Below are 14,561 nucleotides of genomic sequence, written 5' to 3' on the forward strand. Positions count from 1 at the left end.
TCCAGCAGCATTTACCCTCAGCCTTTACCATTCCCCAGACCCACACAGCAGCTGGGGAAGCTGTCACAGCCAAGGGCTGCAGAGCCACTCCTGGGCACTGGCAATTCCTGCAGGTGCCTCCAGCCCCAGGTGAGGCTCCAACCCGGCTGGGAGAGGGCCCAGCTCTGACAGTGCTGAATGAACAAACTGACAGCACTGCTAGGGTGGCAGCATCTGCTTTCATCCTCCTCTTGGGTCCCTCCCAAAGCCTGGCCAGGGCTCAAGGAGGAACCAAGGGAGCTGACTTAGACCATACAGCCTCAAATAAGGCCAGATGTCAGATTTCATGGCCTTGTCTGGCTTCTAAATACACAAAGGTCAATACATGTTTCACTAATGAGTGGCTACATCTATCACAGTGCTAATAACCATGCATATTTCATCAGGGAGCAGATACAAAGATAACCTTGGTTGGAAGGTTCATCCAGAGGCCACCTTTGGCTCAGGGCCTGCTGTCCAGGCCTCACTCAGGGCTGGTGTCCAGGCCTTGGCACTTCAGGGACGCGGTTTAGTGCTGGGCTTGGCACTGCTGGGTGAGTGTTTGCACTGGCTGAGCTCAGAGGGCTTTTCCAACAGAAAGGATTCTGTGATTCCATTATTTTATCCACTGCATTCAGCAGGGGCTATTTTAGCAACATTACTTTGCTCCAAAAGCTCCCTCTTGCCCAGCTCCTGTGGCCTGAGGCTTCAGCTCCTTCAGCTCCTGGTGCTGAGCTGCTCATTCTGAACGAGTTGACTCGGAGAGAAGAACACAGTCCATGCAATTCCTTCTGGAACATGAAGAGGGGAGGCTGTGCAAACAGGAGCATTGTTTGCTGCGGCCTCCTCTCTGCCCTTCACGCCTTTCAGCACTTTGAACCAGCCAAGAGCTTTCTTCAAGAGTGCAATGGAGCAGCTGCTCCTGCTCCCAGGCCAGGCTCTCTCCAGTCTCTGCCCTTGCCTGGTTCTGTCCCTCGTGCTGTGCCCTCTGTTCCCCCACGGCTCGGTGGCTGCTGCCCAGGACTGTGGCACTGGCACAGATCCAGTGCTCCAGAGCCTCCTTTCTGTGCCCTTGCAGCTGCCTGGGCACAGCAGCCTTTTCCATCTGGAAGCTCCCCATGGACAGGGAGTGCCCAGCTCCGTTCCTTGCACAGCCTCCAGGAGCCCAGGGCTGCCATCTCCAGTCCCTGCTGCCACTGGGGGCTCCCAGGTGCCTCAGGCTGCTGTGACACCGCTGCACACGGGAGGCAAGAGGGGCAGGGGCTGTGCTCAAAGTCAGCTCCATCTGCTGCTGCTGCTGCAGTGGGGTCATTTGTGCAGCCCTGGCCCAGAGTCAGGGATCAGATCCTGCCAGTCTCTTCCAGCCCTGGCTGCTCAGAGTTTTGGCCTTGGAGCCTCAGGTGGCCAAAGGCAGCTGCTGCTGGTGCCTCTGTGTGCCCGTGTTCAACAGTGCTGCTCCATCAGTCTGTGCCCAGCAACGGGGAAAAGCCTCAGCCCTGCAGGTGCAGGAGCTGCCGGGCTCTGCCTGAGCAGCTCAGCCAGCAGGAAGGGAGCTGCTGCTCCACACGGGAACCAGGAGCAAAGGACATTCCTTTGATAGGACATGTTTTCTATTGAAAGGAAGAAAAGGAAAAAGTAAGAAAAAACTGTATAAAATGTGAAAGATAAAAACAAAACCCAAGTGTGCAGTGAAAAATCTTCTCTAACTCTGAATTAAGAGGCAACTGATCTTTTGAAAGAGAACTCAGTTATTTACTTTGTAAATGTGCTGATGGCATGGATCCATCTTAGTGACTTCAGCAGTCTTTTCAAAAAGTTTTTGGGGATTGTTTCCAATATTGTTACTTTAAATTGTGGTCGAGGCAACAGGAAATTGCTTTGTGCCCTTCCAGCTCCAAGCAGGACTAGGAATGGAAACTCTGTCAAAGCCCAAATCCTTTAGAAGATGACCTTCCTTCTCACCCTGAGAATGAGCTGCACATTCCTTTTGAAACTGTCAGGGATTTCTTAGAGTCACTAAGTCCCACTGACAGCTTTTTGCTCTGGTGTGGAAGTGCAGAAGGGCAATTCTCCATCCACCAGCTCCAGACTGCACTGCCTCAGGAGCACGGCCCACTCGCCAGCCTTGGCCCACTCGTGGCACTTCTAGAGGAGGAAGAAAGTGCAGTTGCACAATTCCAACCAAAAAGGAATGAAGAGTGGGACAGACAAAACATCCTGTACAGATCCAGGCATTCAGCTGGGACTGTGGAGAGTTTGGGTCCTTGCCAATTGGATGTCTGTCCCCAGCTGCAATCTCTGGGCCTGCAGCAGAGTCTCACTCACCGACCAAAGCACAAAGCTCAGGCGCTGTGCTCACAATGGGCTCGTCTGATGCAGAGCTGTGAGAGCAATGTGAGAGCAGAGCCAGCCCAGCTGGGCCCAGGACTGAGCCCAGCAGAGCCCTGGCAGAGCCCAGAGCAGCCTCAGCACCCGCAGAGCCCGGCTGCAAGGAAAGCAGAAAGTGCCCATCAGCTGAGGGCTCCTGTGCCCTTGTGCCAAGGCCTGCGGTGCCCAGGCCCTGCTGGCTGTGCCCAGAGCTGCCCATCCCTGCTGCCTTTGGCAGCAGAGCAGGAGGGCAGCACATGTGCCCAGCCTGCAGCCAGCCATGGCACATCCAGCCCTCGGCAGCTGCCCAGAGCCAAAAAGCAGCTGGTCAGCTGACTGAAGAATTCATTGCGTCTGCCCCAGCAAAGGGGGAACCTTTGGTGCCCAGCTGTGCCATGCCCAGATCTGGGAGCAAGCCCCTGCCTGTAGACTCACCTGCAAATTGGACCTGGAGCCTGGCTTTGAAGAAGGTGCCAGAATCCAAGTCCATCATCTTCAGCTGGCCAGGCCAAGAAGAGATTGTCATCCTTGAGGTTGTCCTTGGTGTCTCCAGCAGCAGCCCTGCTTGGAACAGCTTCTCCAGGGGCTCCTTTCCCTTCCCTGGGGTCAGACCAGGCTGTCAGGGCTCTGCCCAGGGCCCCAGCCATCCATGAACCATACAAACAAAACCAGGGGATGGTGGCCACCAGTGCTTGTCACACCGGGTCTCCAGCTCAGCTCCAGCCCAAGCGCTGCATGTTCCCTTCTGCTGACCCCTGCTCGGAGCTACAGGCAGGACAAAACCAGCCTGGTTTGCTTTGCCACTGATTGCCAAGAGATGCATGGAGCTGGTACCTGCTAGGCCCCTGGATCCAACTGTGCACGTGGATTTCTTCAGTCTTCTAGGGCAGGGAAACACCCTTCACCCAAGGATGACAGAAAAGTTCTTCTAAGGATGGCCTGTCCGAGGGTTGCATGGACAAACACCTCTTAATAACATCTTGGCACACTGGGGAGAGAAACCAGAAATCGCCAGTCAGTTGGAGAAGTTGCCCCCCTGTTTCCATGCCCAGGTCATGCTGGTTGTGCCCAGAGCTGGGCCTAAACTTCCCCATGGATGCTCTGTTTGGAGGAGAGCAGGACATGTGCCACCTCCTCAGCAGCTGCCAGAGTGGGATGCCCATGAGCCCACTGCTGTCTCCCAGCACTGGTATTTCCCCCGTGCCCAGAGATGAGGATCCACCTTGAGAGAGCCGTTGTGGGAACAAGATTCGCCCCCGGATGATCTCCTGGCCCCTCCTGAACGGGTGCTTCCCCATGACCAGGTGGCACAGCAGGAGGCCCAGGGACCAGATCGTGGCTGCCTCGCCGTGGTAGCGTTGGTGCTGGATCCACTCTGGTGGGCTGTAGGACAGGGTTCCTGTGGAACACAGACACAGCTCAGCAGGGGGATGCTGCTGCTCCCAGAGCCCAGCCCCAGCATCCCTGGGCATGTGGGAGCTGCCCCAGAGGCACACGGGGTGAGCGCTGCCCTCTCGCCAGCACCTGGGACTTGTGCACAAACTCGCGGCTGGAAAAGAAGCCACTGGTGCTGGAAGAGGGCAGCAGAAACCCTGGGAAAGCCCAACCATGACACACAAAGGAAAAACCCACTCAGTAGTGGAGAAAACCCACTCTCCTCCCCACCTGCATGGCCCCCAAAAATGTTAATAAGCCAAGGCGAACAAGGAGAGCGGAGCAGTCCAGCCCTTCCTTGCCTGCACACCAAACCATCCGGGGCACATGGTCAGGCCTCCCTCTCTGCTGGCCCCATGGGGGTTTGTGTTGGGCTGGCTGCCCCAGCTCCAGCCCCAGCCCAGGGCACAGTGGGTGCTGAAGGCTGTCAGCAGGGCTGGGAGCTGGCCGCCCTCACACCCCACCCAGATCAACTCGGCTCCAGCATCAATCCCATCCCGGCTGCAATAGGCGGAAGCCCCAGTGCTGCACCCAGGCTGGGCCACGAGATGCCCAGGAGCACCCCCTGCGAGGCCTCACCTGCAAACTGGGTGTAGGCTGTGTCTTGGAGGAAGGCGCCACAGCCAAAGTCAATCAGTTTCAGCTGCCCGCTGGCCAGGTCGACCAGGACATTTTCGGGCTTGATGTCCCGGTGCAGGACCCCGCAGCTGGTGCAGTGCCGCACGGCCTCCAGCACCTGGCGGAACAGCCCCCGCGCCTCCTCCTCCGGCAGGAACCCCCGCTCTGCCAGGAAACCCGAGAGCTCCTGGCACCGCTCCGGACGCTCCAGCACCAGCAGGAAGCTGTCGGGGAGCTCAAGCCACTCCAGGAGCTGAATGATACCGCCACAGCCACAGGACACCTTGGCCAGCAGCACGATCTCCAGGGGTGCGCTGGTGCCGTCGGGCTGCGGGAGGAGCACGACGCCGTCAGTGGGGCCGAGGCCGTGCCGGGGCTCTGGGAGCCCTCAGCCAGGCCGGGATGCTCTGCATGCCCCGCTCAACCCACGCCCACTCTCCCCGCAGGGCTCACGGCGTCTCCCACCCTGCCGGGCCCCGGCTCCTCGCCGCCCGGCACGGCCCGGCTGCTGCCGCTGGCTCCGCTCACTCACCAGCTCGCCCCAGTGCCGGATGCGATCCCTCGGCACGCGTTTGATGGCCACCTGCGAGCGAGGGAGAGCAGCGGGCTGAGCTCGCCGCCCGTCCCGCCGCGCCCCGACCTTCTCCTCCTCCTCCCTCCTCCTCCGCCCCCTCCGCCTGCGCCCGCCGCCGGCCCCGCCGCTCACCGGGGCGCCGTCCGAGAGCCGCGTGGCTGCGAAGACGCTGCCGAAGCCGCCGCGCCCCAGCAGCGATCCCAGCCGGTACCGCTCCTGCAGGGCCTCCTGCGCCGTCCCTGCGGGCGGGACGCGGCTGTCAGCGCTCGGCCCGGGGCCAGCAACGGCCCCCGAGCGCCCCTCACCCGCCCCGGGCCCGGCATCCCCACCCGCCCCGGGCCCCGGCGGCTCGAGGCCGGAGGCCGCGCTGCCGAGCGCCGGAGCTCGGGCCGGGGAAGCCGCAGCGGAAGCGGCGGGAGCGGCCGCGCCGCGGGTGTGCTCCGCGGGCCCCGGGAGAAGCCGGGGCCGGGGCCGGGACTGGACCCTGCGTCGGGTCCGGGGCCGGGCTCGGGCCAGGCGGAGCCGAAGGGCGGCGATGCCGCCCCCGCACCAGGCACTGATGCCCGCCCAGCAGCGCCACCGCCAGTACGGCCAGAGCCGGGCGGAGGCGAGACCGCGGCGGGACGGCCGGGACCGGGCTCGGGGCAGCCCCGCCCGGGGCCGGGGGCGGGCCGGGGGCATGGCCCGGCCCGGCAGGGGAGAGGGAGGCGGGGAGAGGAGAGGGACGCCGGGCAAGGGACCCCGAGAGAATGGTGCCCGACAGCGGGAAAGGGAGAGAAAGAGAAATAATAGGACAAAGAGAAAGAGAAAGAAAAATAGGGGAAAGCGTGTTTTAAATTATCTGTTTTGCTGCTCTCGCCGCTGCTGCTGCCGCTGCTGCTGCCGCTGCTGCAACTGAAGCACCGGGGCCGTTCGTCCCCGTGTCCGTTCCCCGCTCGCCCCACGAGCCCCACGTTCGAGCCCCGCGCGCCCGGGGACAGCCCCTCCGTCTGCCCAAACACGGGAACTTTGCAGTGCTGAGCCCACATGCAGAGCCCTGACTCCTGCACTCCTCGATCCCCTCGCTCGCTGCTGTGCATTGTCCTTGCTGAGGGTCAAACACTGTCGGGGCACCTTCCCTTGGGGTAGGATTCCTACCCGACCCGAGCACTGCACTTACATCTCCAGTGTTGCTTTCCAGTAAAAACAGGGGAAGGAAAATTGTGTGTGGCTCATGGTATTTTAGTGTGTCTAAAAATCACTAAGTCATCGATCCTAGAGGTGAGGTGCATCTGTAATTACTGGGATGCAACATAGAAAAGGGGAGCATAGAAATAAATAGAGGAAAACACCTTGGATTGTTTCTTTTATTTCACATCTGGAAAGCTTTTTCAGTTTTCCAGGAGTCTTCTCCTGTCTGCTCTTCCCAAAAATCTCTCATGGAGAACAAGGTCAAGCTTCTGTCACAAGATTTGCCACCAGGAAATTATGCCACTGGTGAAATTTTCATTGTGACTGTTTGTGCTGGCTTAGGGCAAATTTGGGGAGGAAACCTCCTGAAGGGGTCTGTCTAGAAAGCAAGTTCAAGCGGCCCCTCCCCCTACTAGTTCAGGAAAAGACTTCCCTTGAGAAAAGTGAAAAAAACCCCAGTTTTTTTAACGAGTAAAGTATTCACAAGCATGAAAAATGAATAATATTAAATAAAACCTTGGACAGTGCTGAAGAGATGGCAAATTCAGAAAGTCCTTTTTGTGGGTTCTAGTTGGCTCACTCGGTCTCTTCTAAGTCCCTCTGGTTCTGGAATGCAGCATCCCAGAGCTCGGGGGGCCACAGGTGTGAGCTGCTGCCAGTGTTTGTCTGGGTTTTCAGTCCAGAGCAGGTTTAAACAGTTCCAAGAAAAAGGAAAGTCACAGTCCGAGGAACTTCTCTTCCTAAGGTGGCTAAAATCAAATTGCTGGACCTTGGCTGTGAAGGCATCGGGAAATTTCCAATTCTGGGCACTGGCGGTCCCAGCAAACACCAGAGCTGGATGGTGCTGGAGCCAGAACCTGAAGATTTCCAAACTTTGGCTTTCTGTGCCAGCAAATCACTGGGCTTGGGCTGTGCCAGCACCCGGAAGTTTTCAGATCTGGGCGCTGGCAATGCCAGCAAACACCTGATCTGGGTGGTGTCATTGCCAGTGACAGAAATCTGCCAGATTTGGGCTCTGCTGGCATCGGGAAATTTCCAAATCTGGGTTCCTGTGCAGGAAACACAACATGTGGGCAGTGCCAGGCCCAGTAGCAGAAAGGTGAAAGGTTTTAGATTTCTGTGCCAGCAAATTGCTGCACTTGGGCTGTGTCAGAATAGGGAAATTTCCAGATCTGGGCACTGGCAGTGCCAGCAAACACCAGTGAAACCTTCTGGTCCTCGTCTGCACTGTTGAGCAGTGGTTTCCCTGAGAACCAGCTCTGGCAACTTTACAGACAGCGACTCCTTTCATCTCGTTGTCTGGAAACAGAACTTTACTGAAGGCAAACACAACAAACAGGACAGCGTACACAGTACAGAGAGAGAAGCAGAAAAAGGCCTGGGTCCAGGGTCTAGCAGGAATATTTATACATTTATTTATGGGGAGGGGTTAAGGTGGGATCTGAGGGAAGGATCCAAGAGGAAGGAAGGATTAAGAATATTACAGTTTTTGCAGTATAAAGTAACAAATGGTAGCAAAGAGAACTCAGAACTTTCTAGTAACAATTGCATATGAGTAAGAGGATCATGGGCGGGTGCTCCTGCTGACCCCAACTAAAGAGGGTTTTCCCAGGGCCTTAAGCCGAGGTCTCCCTCTTCTTTTAAACCAACCCCAACACACCAGATCTGGGCAGTGCCGGGTTTTGGCTTTCTTTGCCAGAAAATTGCTGCATTTGGGTTGTGCCAGCACCAGGAAATTGCCAGATCTGGACACTGGCGGTGCCAGCTAACCGCAGGTCTGGGTGCTTCCAGTGCTATCACCAGAAAATTGCAAGGTTTTGTCTTTCTGTGCCAGCAAACTGCTGGACTTGGGCTGTGCTGCCACTGGGAAACTGCTGGATCTGAGCACTGGCAGTGCCAGCAAACACCAGATCTGGGTGGGGCCAGCACCAGGTATTTGCAAGGTTTTGGCTTTCTTTGCCAAAAAATTGCTGGACTTGGCTCTGCCAGAACAGGGAAATATCCAGATCTGAGCACTGGCAGTGGCAGCTAACACCAGGTCTGGGCACCTGTATTGGCATCAGGAAATTGCCAGATTCTGGCTTTCTGTGCCAGCAAATTGCTGGACTTGGGCTGTGCCAGCCCTGGGAAAGTTCCAGATCTGGGCGCTTGGGCAGCAAACACCAGATCTGGGTGGTGTCTCGTAGTGTGTTTTTATACTTTGTAATACTTTGCAATAGTTTTGTTTTTGAATCCCCGTCTTTTTCCCAAATGGTTCATCCCAGATGGTACCCCCCTCCCTTTACCTGTGTAATCCCTTTCCCTTGCTGAGGGAATCCCCAAATCCCCAGCCTGGCTCTCTGTCAATCACTCAGCATCCCATCCTCTCCATCTAGAAGCTTTGCTCCAGGATGTCGAGTGATTAGCCAGCAGCCGGGGGTCAGCACCCCAAGCCTTGCCCCATATGCTGTCCTAAATGTCTGTCCCCCAGTCCCCATGCCTTAGGGTCACTTATTGGTTAGTATTGGCAGGGACAGTGTGTGTGCCAGGGACCAGCAGGGAGTGGAGCTCAATGGGCACAGGCCTGGCCAGGGTGGGGTCACCCTGACATCAGGGACTGAATGTCTGCTGTGAGCCAGGAGAGCTCTGCAGCCCAGGGACACAGCAGGCACAGGGAAAGGGGTCTGGGCACTGACTCCTCTGACCCTCAGGGAGCTCCCCCAGGAGGATGCAGGGCAGCCCCGAGCCCCTCTGGCAGCCCTGGAACAAGGCAGGCACCTCTGAGCCCCTCCATGGCCGTGCAGAGCCTGTGTGGGAGGGGGTCAGTGCAGGGAGCACCATCAGCTGCCTCTGTGTGCCAGGCTGAGCAGCAGAGCCCAGCAGAGGCACCCAGGGCCCCAGGCAGCACAGCCCCCGTGCTCTGCAGAGCAGCAGCCCCAGCTCAGGCTCTGGGGAGCAGGGCAGGGGCTGCAGCAGTGGCTGCTCGGGCCAGCGCAGACGTGTTCCCCTGGGAAGGGCTCTGGGGGCAGCTGGCATGGGCCAGGAGCAGAGCAGGATCCCGTGGGGGTGCAGAGGAGCCCTGGCAAGAGGCTGCCCTGTCCCTGGGCCAGCAGGAGCTGCCTGAGGAGCCCTGGGGCCAACTCTGCGCTGTGCTGGGCAGCAGGGCTGGCCCTGGAGCTGCAGGAGCTGCCCGAGCTGAGCATCTGCTGAGCACTCCAGACACAGAGTGGCTGTCCCTGACCTCCAGGGCCTCCAGTTCCTGCTGCCGGGCCAGACCTGACTCTGCTGCTCTGTTGGGCTGGGGCTGGGGCAGGGAAAGGCTGAACTGGGCAGTGCCAGGGAGAGGAAAACAATGGAGCCTGTCCCCACAAGTCCCCACAGTGTCAGAATGGTCTCCATGGATCCATGAGGGCTCACAGTGTCACAATGGCCCCTTGGTTCTATGGAGTCCCACAGGGTCACCATGGTCCCCTGGTTACACAAGGCACAGCCGTGTCACAAGGGCCCCTTGGTTCTGTGGAGCCCCACAGGGTCAGTTTTGCCAGTGGGCAGAGTCAGCACCAAAGACACAGACTCCAGCTGAAGAAATTGTGTAATTTATATGATGTATGTCTGCAAAAAATTACAAAAGCAGAAGCTCAGCAATGCACCCAACCATCCCCACCAAAGACTGCCTGCAGTGATTAAGAAAGATCCAGCAGCATTTACCCTCAGCCTTTACCATCCCCCAGACCCACACAGCAGCTGGGGAAGCTGTCACAGCCAAGGGCTGCAGAGCCACTCCTGGGCACTGGGAATTCCTGCAGGTGCCTCCAGCCCCAGGAGAGGCTCCAACCCCACTGGGAGAGGGCCCAGCTCTGACAGTGCTGAAGGAACAAACTGACAGCACTGCTAGTGTGGCAACATCTGCTTTCATCCTCCTCTTGGGTCCCTCCCAAAGCCTGGCCAGAGCCCAGGAGGAACCAAGGGAGGTGACTTTGATCCTTCAGCCCCAAACAAAGCCAGATGGGGCCTTGTCTGATTTTTAAATACGGAAAGATAAATCCACATTTCACCCATGAACACATACTGAGATCACATTGCTAATATTATTAGCAATATAAATATAAATTCATTAAGATAAATTCATTAATGAGCAGATACAAATATAACCTTTGCATGGAAGGTTCATCTGGAGCTCAGCTTTGCCTCAGGGCCCGTTGTTCAGGCCCCGGTCAGGGCCTGGTGAGGCCTCAGTGCTTCAATCAGCGCTTTGACCTACAGATGAAGTGCAACCTTCAGAACAATTTCAATAACACACTTTAGATTTAGGTATTAGGTATAAAGGCATTGCCTCTTGTTCTTCAATTAAGTGCTGTTCAAGTTCATTACTCAGAGCTATAATTTGCATTCCTTTTAAAACATGCCTAATTCGTTGCTATTCTCTGTTGTTTATCAAATGCCTCTGTTTTTTTTCTTGAGACTGTATCTCTCTTTAGACAAGTCTCAGTACTCCATTTCCAGCACAAGGTGTCACAACAACTCTAACTTTAAATCATAACACACCAAGTGCTCACACTGCATTGACCACAGTGACTGCCGCAAATTTATTTCACAGCAGCCTCTAATTTGGGAGCCAATCCCACCAGGAAGAATTTTCTTCCTTCTGCCACTGTTCTCCTGATCTTTCTGTCGAGGTGATTCCTGGTTGTTGGACCTCAAACCGAGCACTGATAGACATTCCTGCCACATTCCTGTCCTGGAATAGCCCAGGTTCCTCCCTGGCCAGCAAGCAGATAATCCAAGGCCCTGAGGTTCTGCAGAGCCCCATTTGTGTTTGTTGGAGCTCACAGCATGTGCTACTTGATATCTTAACAGCATCACTTATTATTTATTCTAATAATTGATTTAGCTCATTAATGTAAATTGGGTGCAGCCATGCAGGGGGTTTCCATTTCCCCATGGGCCATTGTTAAGGGCATGGAGCAAATCTGGGACAGGTTCCCATCTCCTCATTTTTTCAACTGCTTTTTTAACAACCCCTTCCTTCACCTGTTCAACCAGTCCTGCAGCTTGTGGATTGTCTGGGATATGAAAAACCCAGCAGTCTTAATCACTGCATTTTTCACAGTAACAGACAAAGCATTCCACATCACAGCATCAGCAAATCCTATAAAAATAGCCAATTTCATCCCTTCCTCCTTTATTCCTTGCATACAATCTCACAAAGCTTACCACTGCCATTTGGGTCTTGGCCAGACCTTTTCTGTGGGGTATTCAGTGTCACAGTGAGCAGCTAAAGCTGACATATTATAATTGTCAGCCATATTTCACTGGGTCAATTTTAATTACATAGATAAAAATATAAATTACTGTCTTATATATAACTATTAAAATCAATCATTGTTATTATTATTATTATTATTATTACTATTATTACTATTATTATTATTACTATTATATTATTGCTATTATTATTTAACTTGCACAAATGAACCTGAGCTCAAGATTTGAACCTTTTGTCACTCTGTGTGCGAGTATTTCAACAACAGTTTTTCCTTCTGTTGGTGCTGTTAATAAAATTCACCCTCGTCTGCCCAAACCCACAAGGTCTTTTCCTTTTCCATGTGCAATTTTTGGATGCATTTGAAGACATCCAGGGGTGCAGCTTCTTTTACCCGACTGCCCCACTGCTCACGCGGGGCTCCGACCTCAGCCCACTCCAGAGCCAGGGAACTCCAGGGAAGGGCTTCCCAGCCGGGAATTTCTGATGGCACTGATTCCTCACATTTACACTGAACAAGTGACATTTTGTTGGCATCTGGCCAGACTGGGCCAGTTTTGTTTTACCAGTGGGCAGGGTCAGCACCAAAGACACAGACTCCAACTGAAGGAATCAGTGTCATTTCCTGCAGTTCAGAGCAGCAAAGAATCACAACAGGAGCAGCTCAGCAATGCACCCAACCATCCCCACCACAGATTGCCTGCAGTGATTAAGAAAGATCCAGCAGCATTTACCCTCAGCCTTTACCATCCCCCAGACCCACACAGCAGCTGGGGAAGCTGTCACAGCCAAGGGCTGCAGAGCCACTCCTGGGCACTGGGAATTCCTGCAGGTGCCTCCAGCCCCAGGAGAGGCTCCAACCCCACTGGGAGAGGGCCCAGCTCTGACAGTGCTGAAGGAACAAACTGACAGCACTGCTAGTGTGGCAACATCTGCTTTCATCCTCCTCTTGGGTCCCTCCCAAAGCCTGGCCAGGGCTCAAGGGGGATCCAAGGGAGCTGACTTAGACCATACAGCCCCAAACAAGGCCAGATGACAGATTTTATGGCCTTGTCTGGCTTCTAAATACAAAAAGGTCAAGACATGTTTCACTAATGAGTGGGTACATCTATCACAGGGCTAATGACCATGCATATTTCATTAGGGAGCAGATACAAAGATAACCTTTGCTTGGAAGGTTCATCCAGAGGCCATCTTTGGTTCTCGCCCCCGCCTCTCTGTTATCCTCACCCACGGGGGTTTTGGTTGGGCTGGCTGCTCCAGTCCTGGGCAGAGTGGCTGGCAAAGGCTGCCAGCAGGGCTGGAAGATCGCTGCCCACCCAGCCCCGCTGTAAAGCAACTCAGCTGAAGACTCAGTCCCCTGACTGGCAGCAAAAGGGAGAATCCCCGCTGCCACAGCCAGCTTGGGCTGGGAGATGTTGGGCCATGAGATGTCAGCAGCGGGAGCACAGCCCTGCGTGGGCTCACCTGCAAAGTGAGTGTAAACTGTGTCTTGCAGGTAGGTGCCACAGCCAAAGTCATGAGTTTGCCTGGCTGGTGTCCAGGTCAACCAGGATATTCCCTGGTTTGATGTCGCGGTGCAGGACCCCGCAGCTGGTGCAGTGCCGCCCGGCCTCCAGCACCTGGCGGAACAGCTCCCGCGCCTCCTCCTCGGGCAGGAACCGCCATGCCCGAATGAAACGCTGCAGGTCCTGACACTGCTCTGGCCGCTCCATGACGATGTAGTTGGGGAGCTTGAGCCACTCCAGCAGCTGGACCACACCGGGGAAGCCAGTGGACACCTTGGCCAGCAGCACTATCTACAGGGGTGCGCTGGTGCCGTCGGGCTGCGGGAGGAGCACGATGCCGTCAGTGGGGCCGATGCCGTGCCAGGCCTGGGGAAGCCCTCAGCCAGCCCGGGATGCTCTGCGCCCTGCGCTGGCCCCACACCCGCTCTCCCTCGGGGCGTCCTGGCGGCTCCCACCGTGCCGGGCCCCGGCTCATCCCCGGCCGGCAGCCTCGGCTGCTGGCCCCGCTCACTCACCAGCTCGCCCCTGTGCCGGACGCGGTTCCGTGGCACCCTTTTGATAGCCACCTGCAAGCCAAGGGCAGCAGCGGGGTGAGCTCGCCGCCCGCACTGCGAGCCCCATCCTCCGCCCTCCGCCCTCCTCCTCCGCCTGCATCCCCTCCTCCTGCGTCCGCCGCCGGCCCCGCCGCTCACCGGGGCGCCGTCCGAGAGCCGCGTGGCCGCGAAGACGCTGCCGAAGCCGCCGCGCCCCTGCAGCGATCCCAGCCGGTACCGCTCCTGCAGGGCCTCCTGCGCCGTCCCTGCGGGCGGGACGCGGCTGTCAGCGCTCGGCCCGGGGCCAGCAACGGCCCCCGAGCGCCCCTCACCCGCCCCGGGCCGGCCATGCCCCGGCGTTCGCTCCCGGGAACGCGGCACGGGAGGCTCGGGGCCGGCGGCCGCGCTGCCGAGCGGCGGAGCTCGGGCCAGGGAAGCCGCAGCGGAGGCGGCGGGAGCGGCCGCGCCGCGTGTCCTCCGCGGGCCCCGGGAGGAGCCCGGCACCGGGCCGGGGCCGGGGCCGGGGCCGGGGTCGGGACTGGACCCTGCGTCGGGTCCGGGGCCGGGCTGGGGCCAGGCGGAGCCGAAAGGCGGCGATGCCGCCCCCGCACCAGGCACTGGTGCCCGCCCAGCAGCGCCACCGCCAGTACGGCCAGAGCCGGGCGGAGGCGAGACCGCGGTGGGACGGCCGGGGCTGGGCACGGGGCAGCCCCGCCCGGGGCCGGGGGCGGGCCGGGGGCATGGCCCCGCCCTGCAGGGGGGAGGGAGGCGGGGAGAGGGGAGGGACGCCGGGAAACGGACGCCGCGAGAATGGTGCGCGACAGTGGCAAAGGGAGAGAAAAATAAAGAAAAAGAGAAAGAGGAAGAAAGAGAGAAGGAGTATTCAAAACTATCTGTTTGCTGCTCTCGCCGCTGCTGCTGGTGATGACGCCGCTGCCGCCGCTGTCGCCGCTGCAACTGAAGCACCGGGGCCGTTCGTCCCCGTGTCCGTTTCCCGCTTGCCCCACGAGCCCCACGTTCGAGCCCCGCGCGCCCCGGGGACAGCCCCTCCGTCTGCCCAAACACGGGAACTCTGCAGCGCTGAGCCCGGATGCAGA

General features: G+C 57.5%; 1 protein-coding gene across 1 annotated transcript in view; it reads right to left on the minus strand.

Moving 5' to 3' along the window:
* Nucleotides 1-2,482: 2,482 nt before the first annotated feature.
* The window catches only part of LOC134434110 (serine/threonine-protein kinase pim-1-like), a 63,903-nt gene continuing 51,824 nt past the window's right edge, over nucleotides 2,483-14,561 (minus strand). Inside the window, exons 2-7 of the mRNA XM_063182804.1 lie at nucleotides 5,144-5,236; nucleotides 4,970-5,020; nucleotides 4,399-4,765; nucleotides 3,608-3,784; nucleotides 2,821-3,373; nucleotides 2,483-2,503 (exon numbers count right to left, since the gene is read on the minus strand). Of these exons, the coding sequence (XP_063038874.1) occupies nucleotides 3,267-3,373; nucleotides 3,608-3,784; nucleotides 4,399-4,765; nucleotides 4,970-5,020; nucleotides 5,144-5,236 (795 nt within the window). The 3' untranslated portion in view covers nucleotides 2,483-2,503; nucleotides 2,821-3,266. The remainder of the gene's footprint in view (nucleotides 2,504-2,820; nucleotides 3,374-3,607; nucleotides 3,785-4,398; nucleotides 4,766-4,969; nucleotides 5,021-5,143; nucleotides 5,237-14,561) is intronic.

The sequence above is a fragment of the Melospiza melodia genome, unplaced genomic scaffold (assembly GCF_035770615.1).
Source record: "Melospiza melodia melodia isolate bMelMel2 unplaced genomic scaffold, bMelMel2.pri scaffold_32, whole genome shotgun sequence".
NCBI lineage: Eukaryota > Metazoa > Chordata > Aves > Passeriformes > Passerellidae > Melospiza > Melospiza melodia.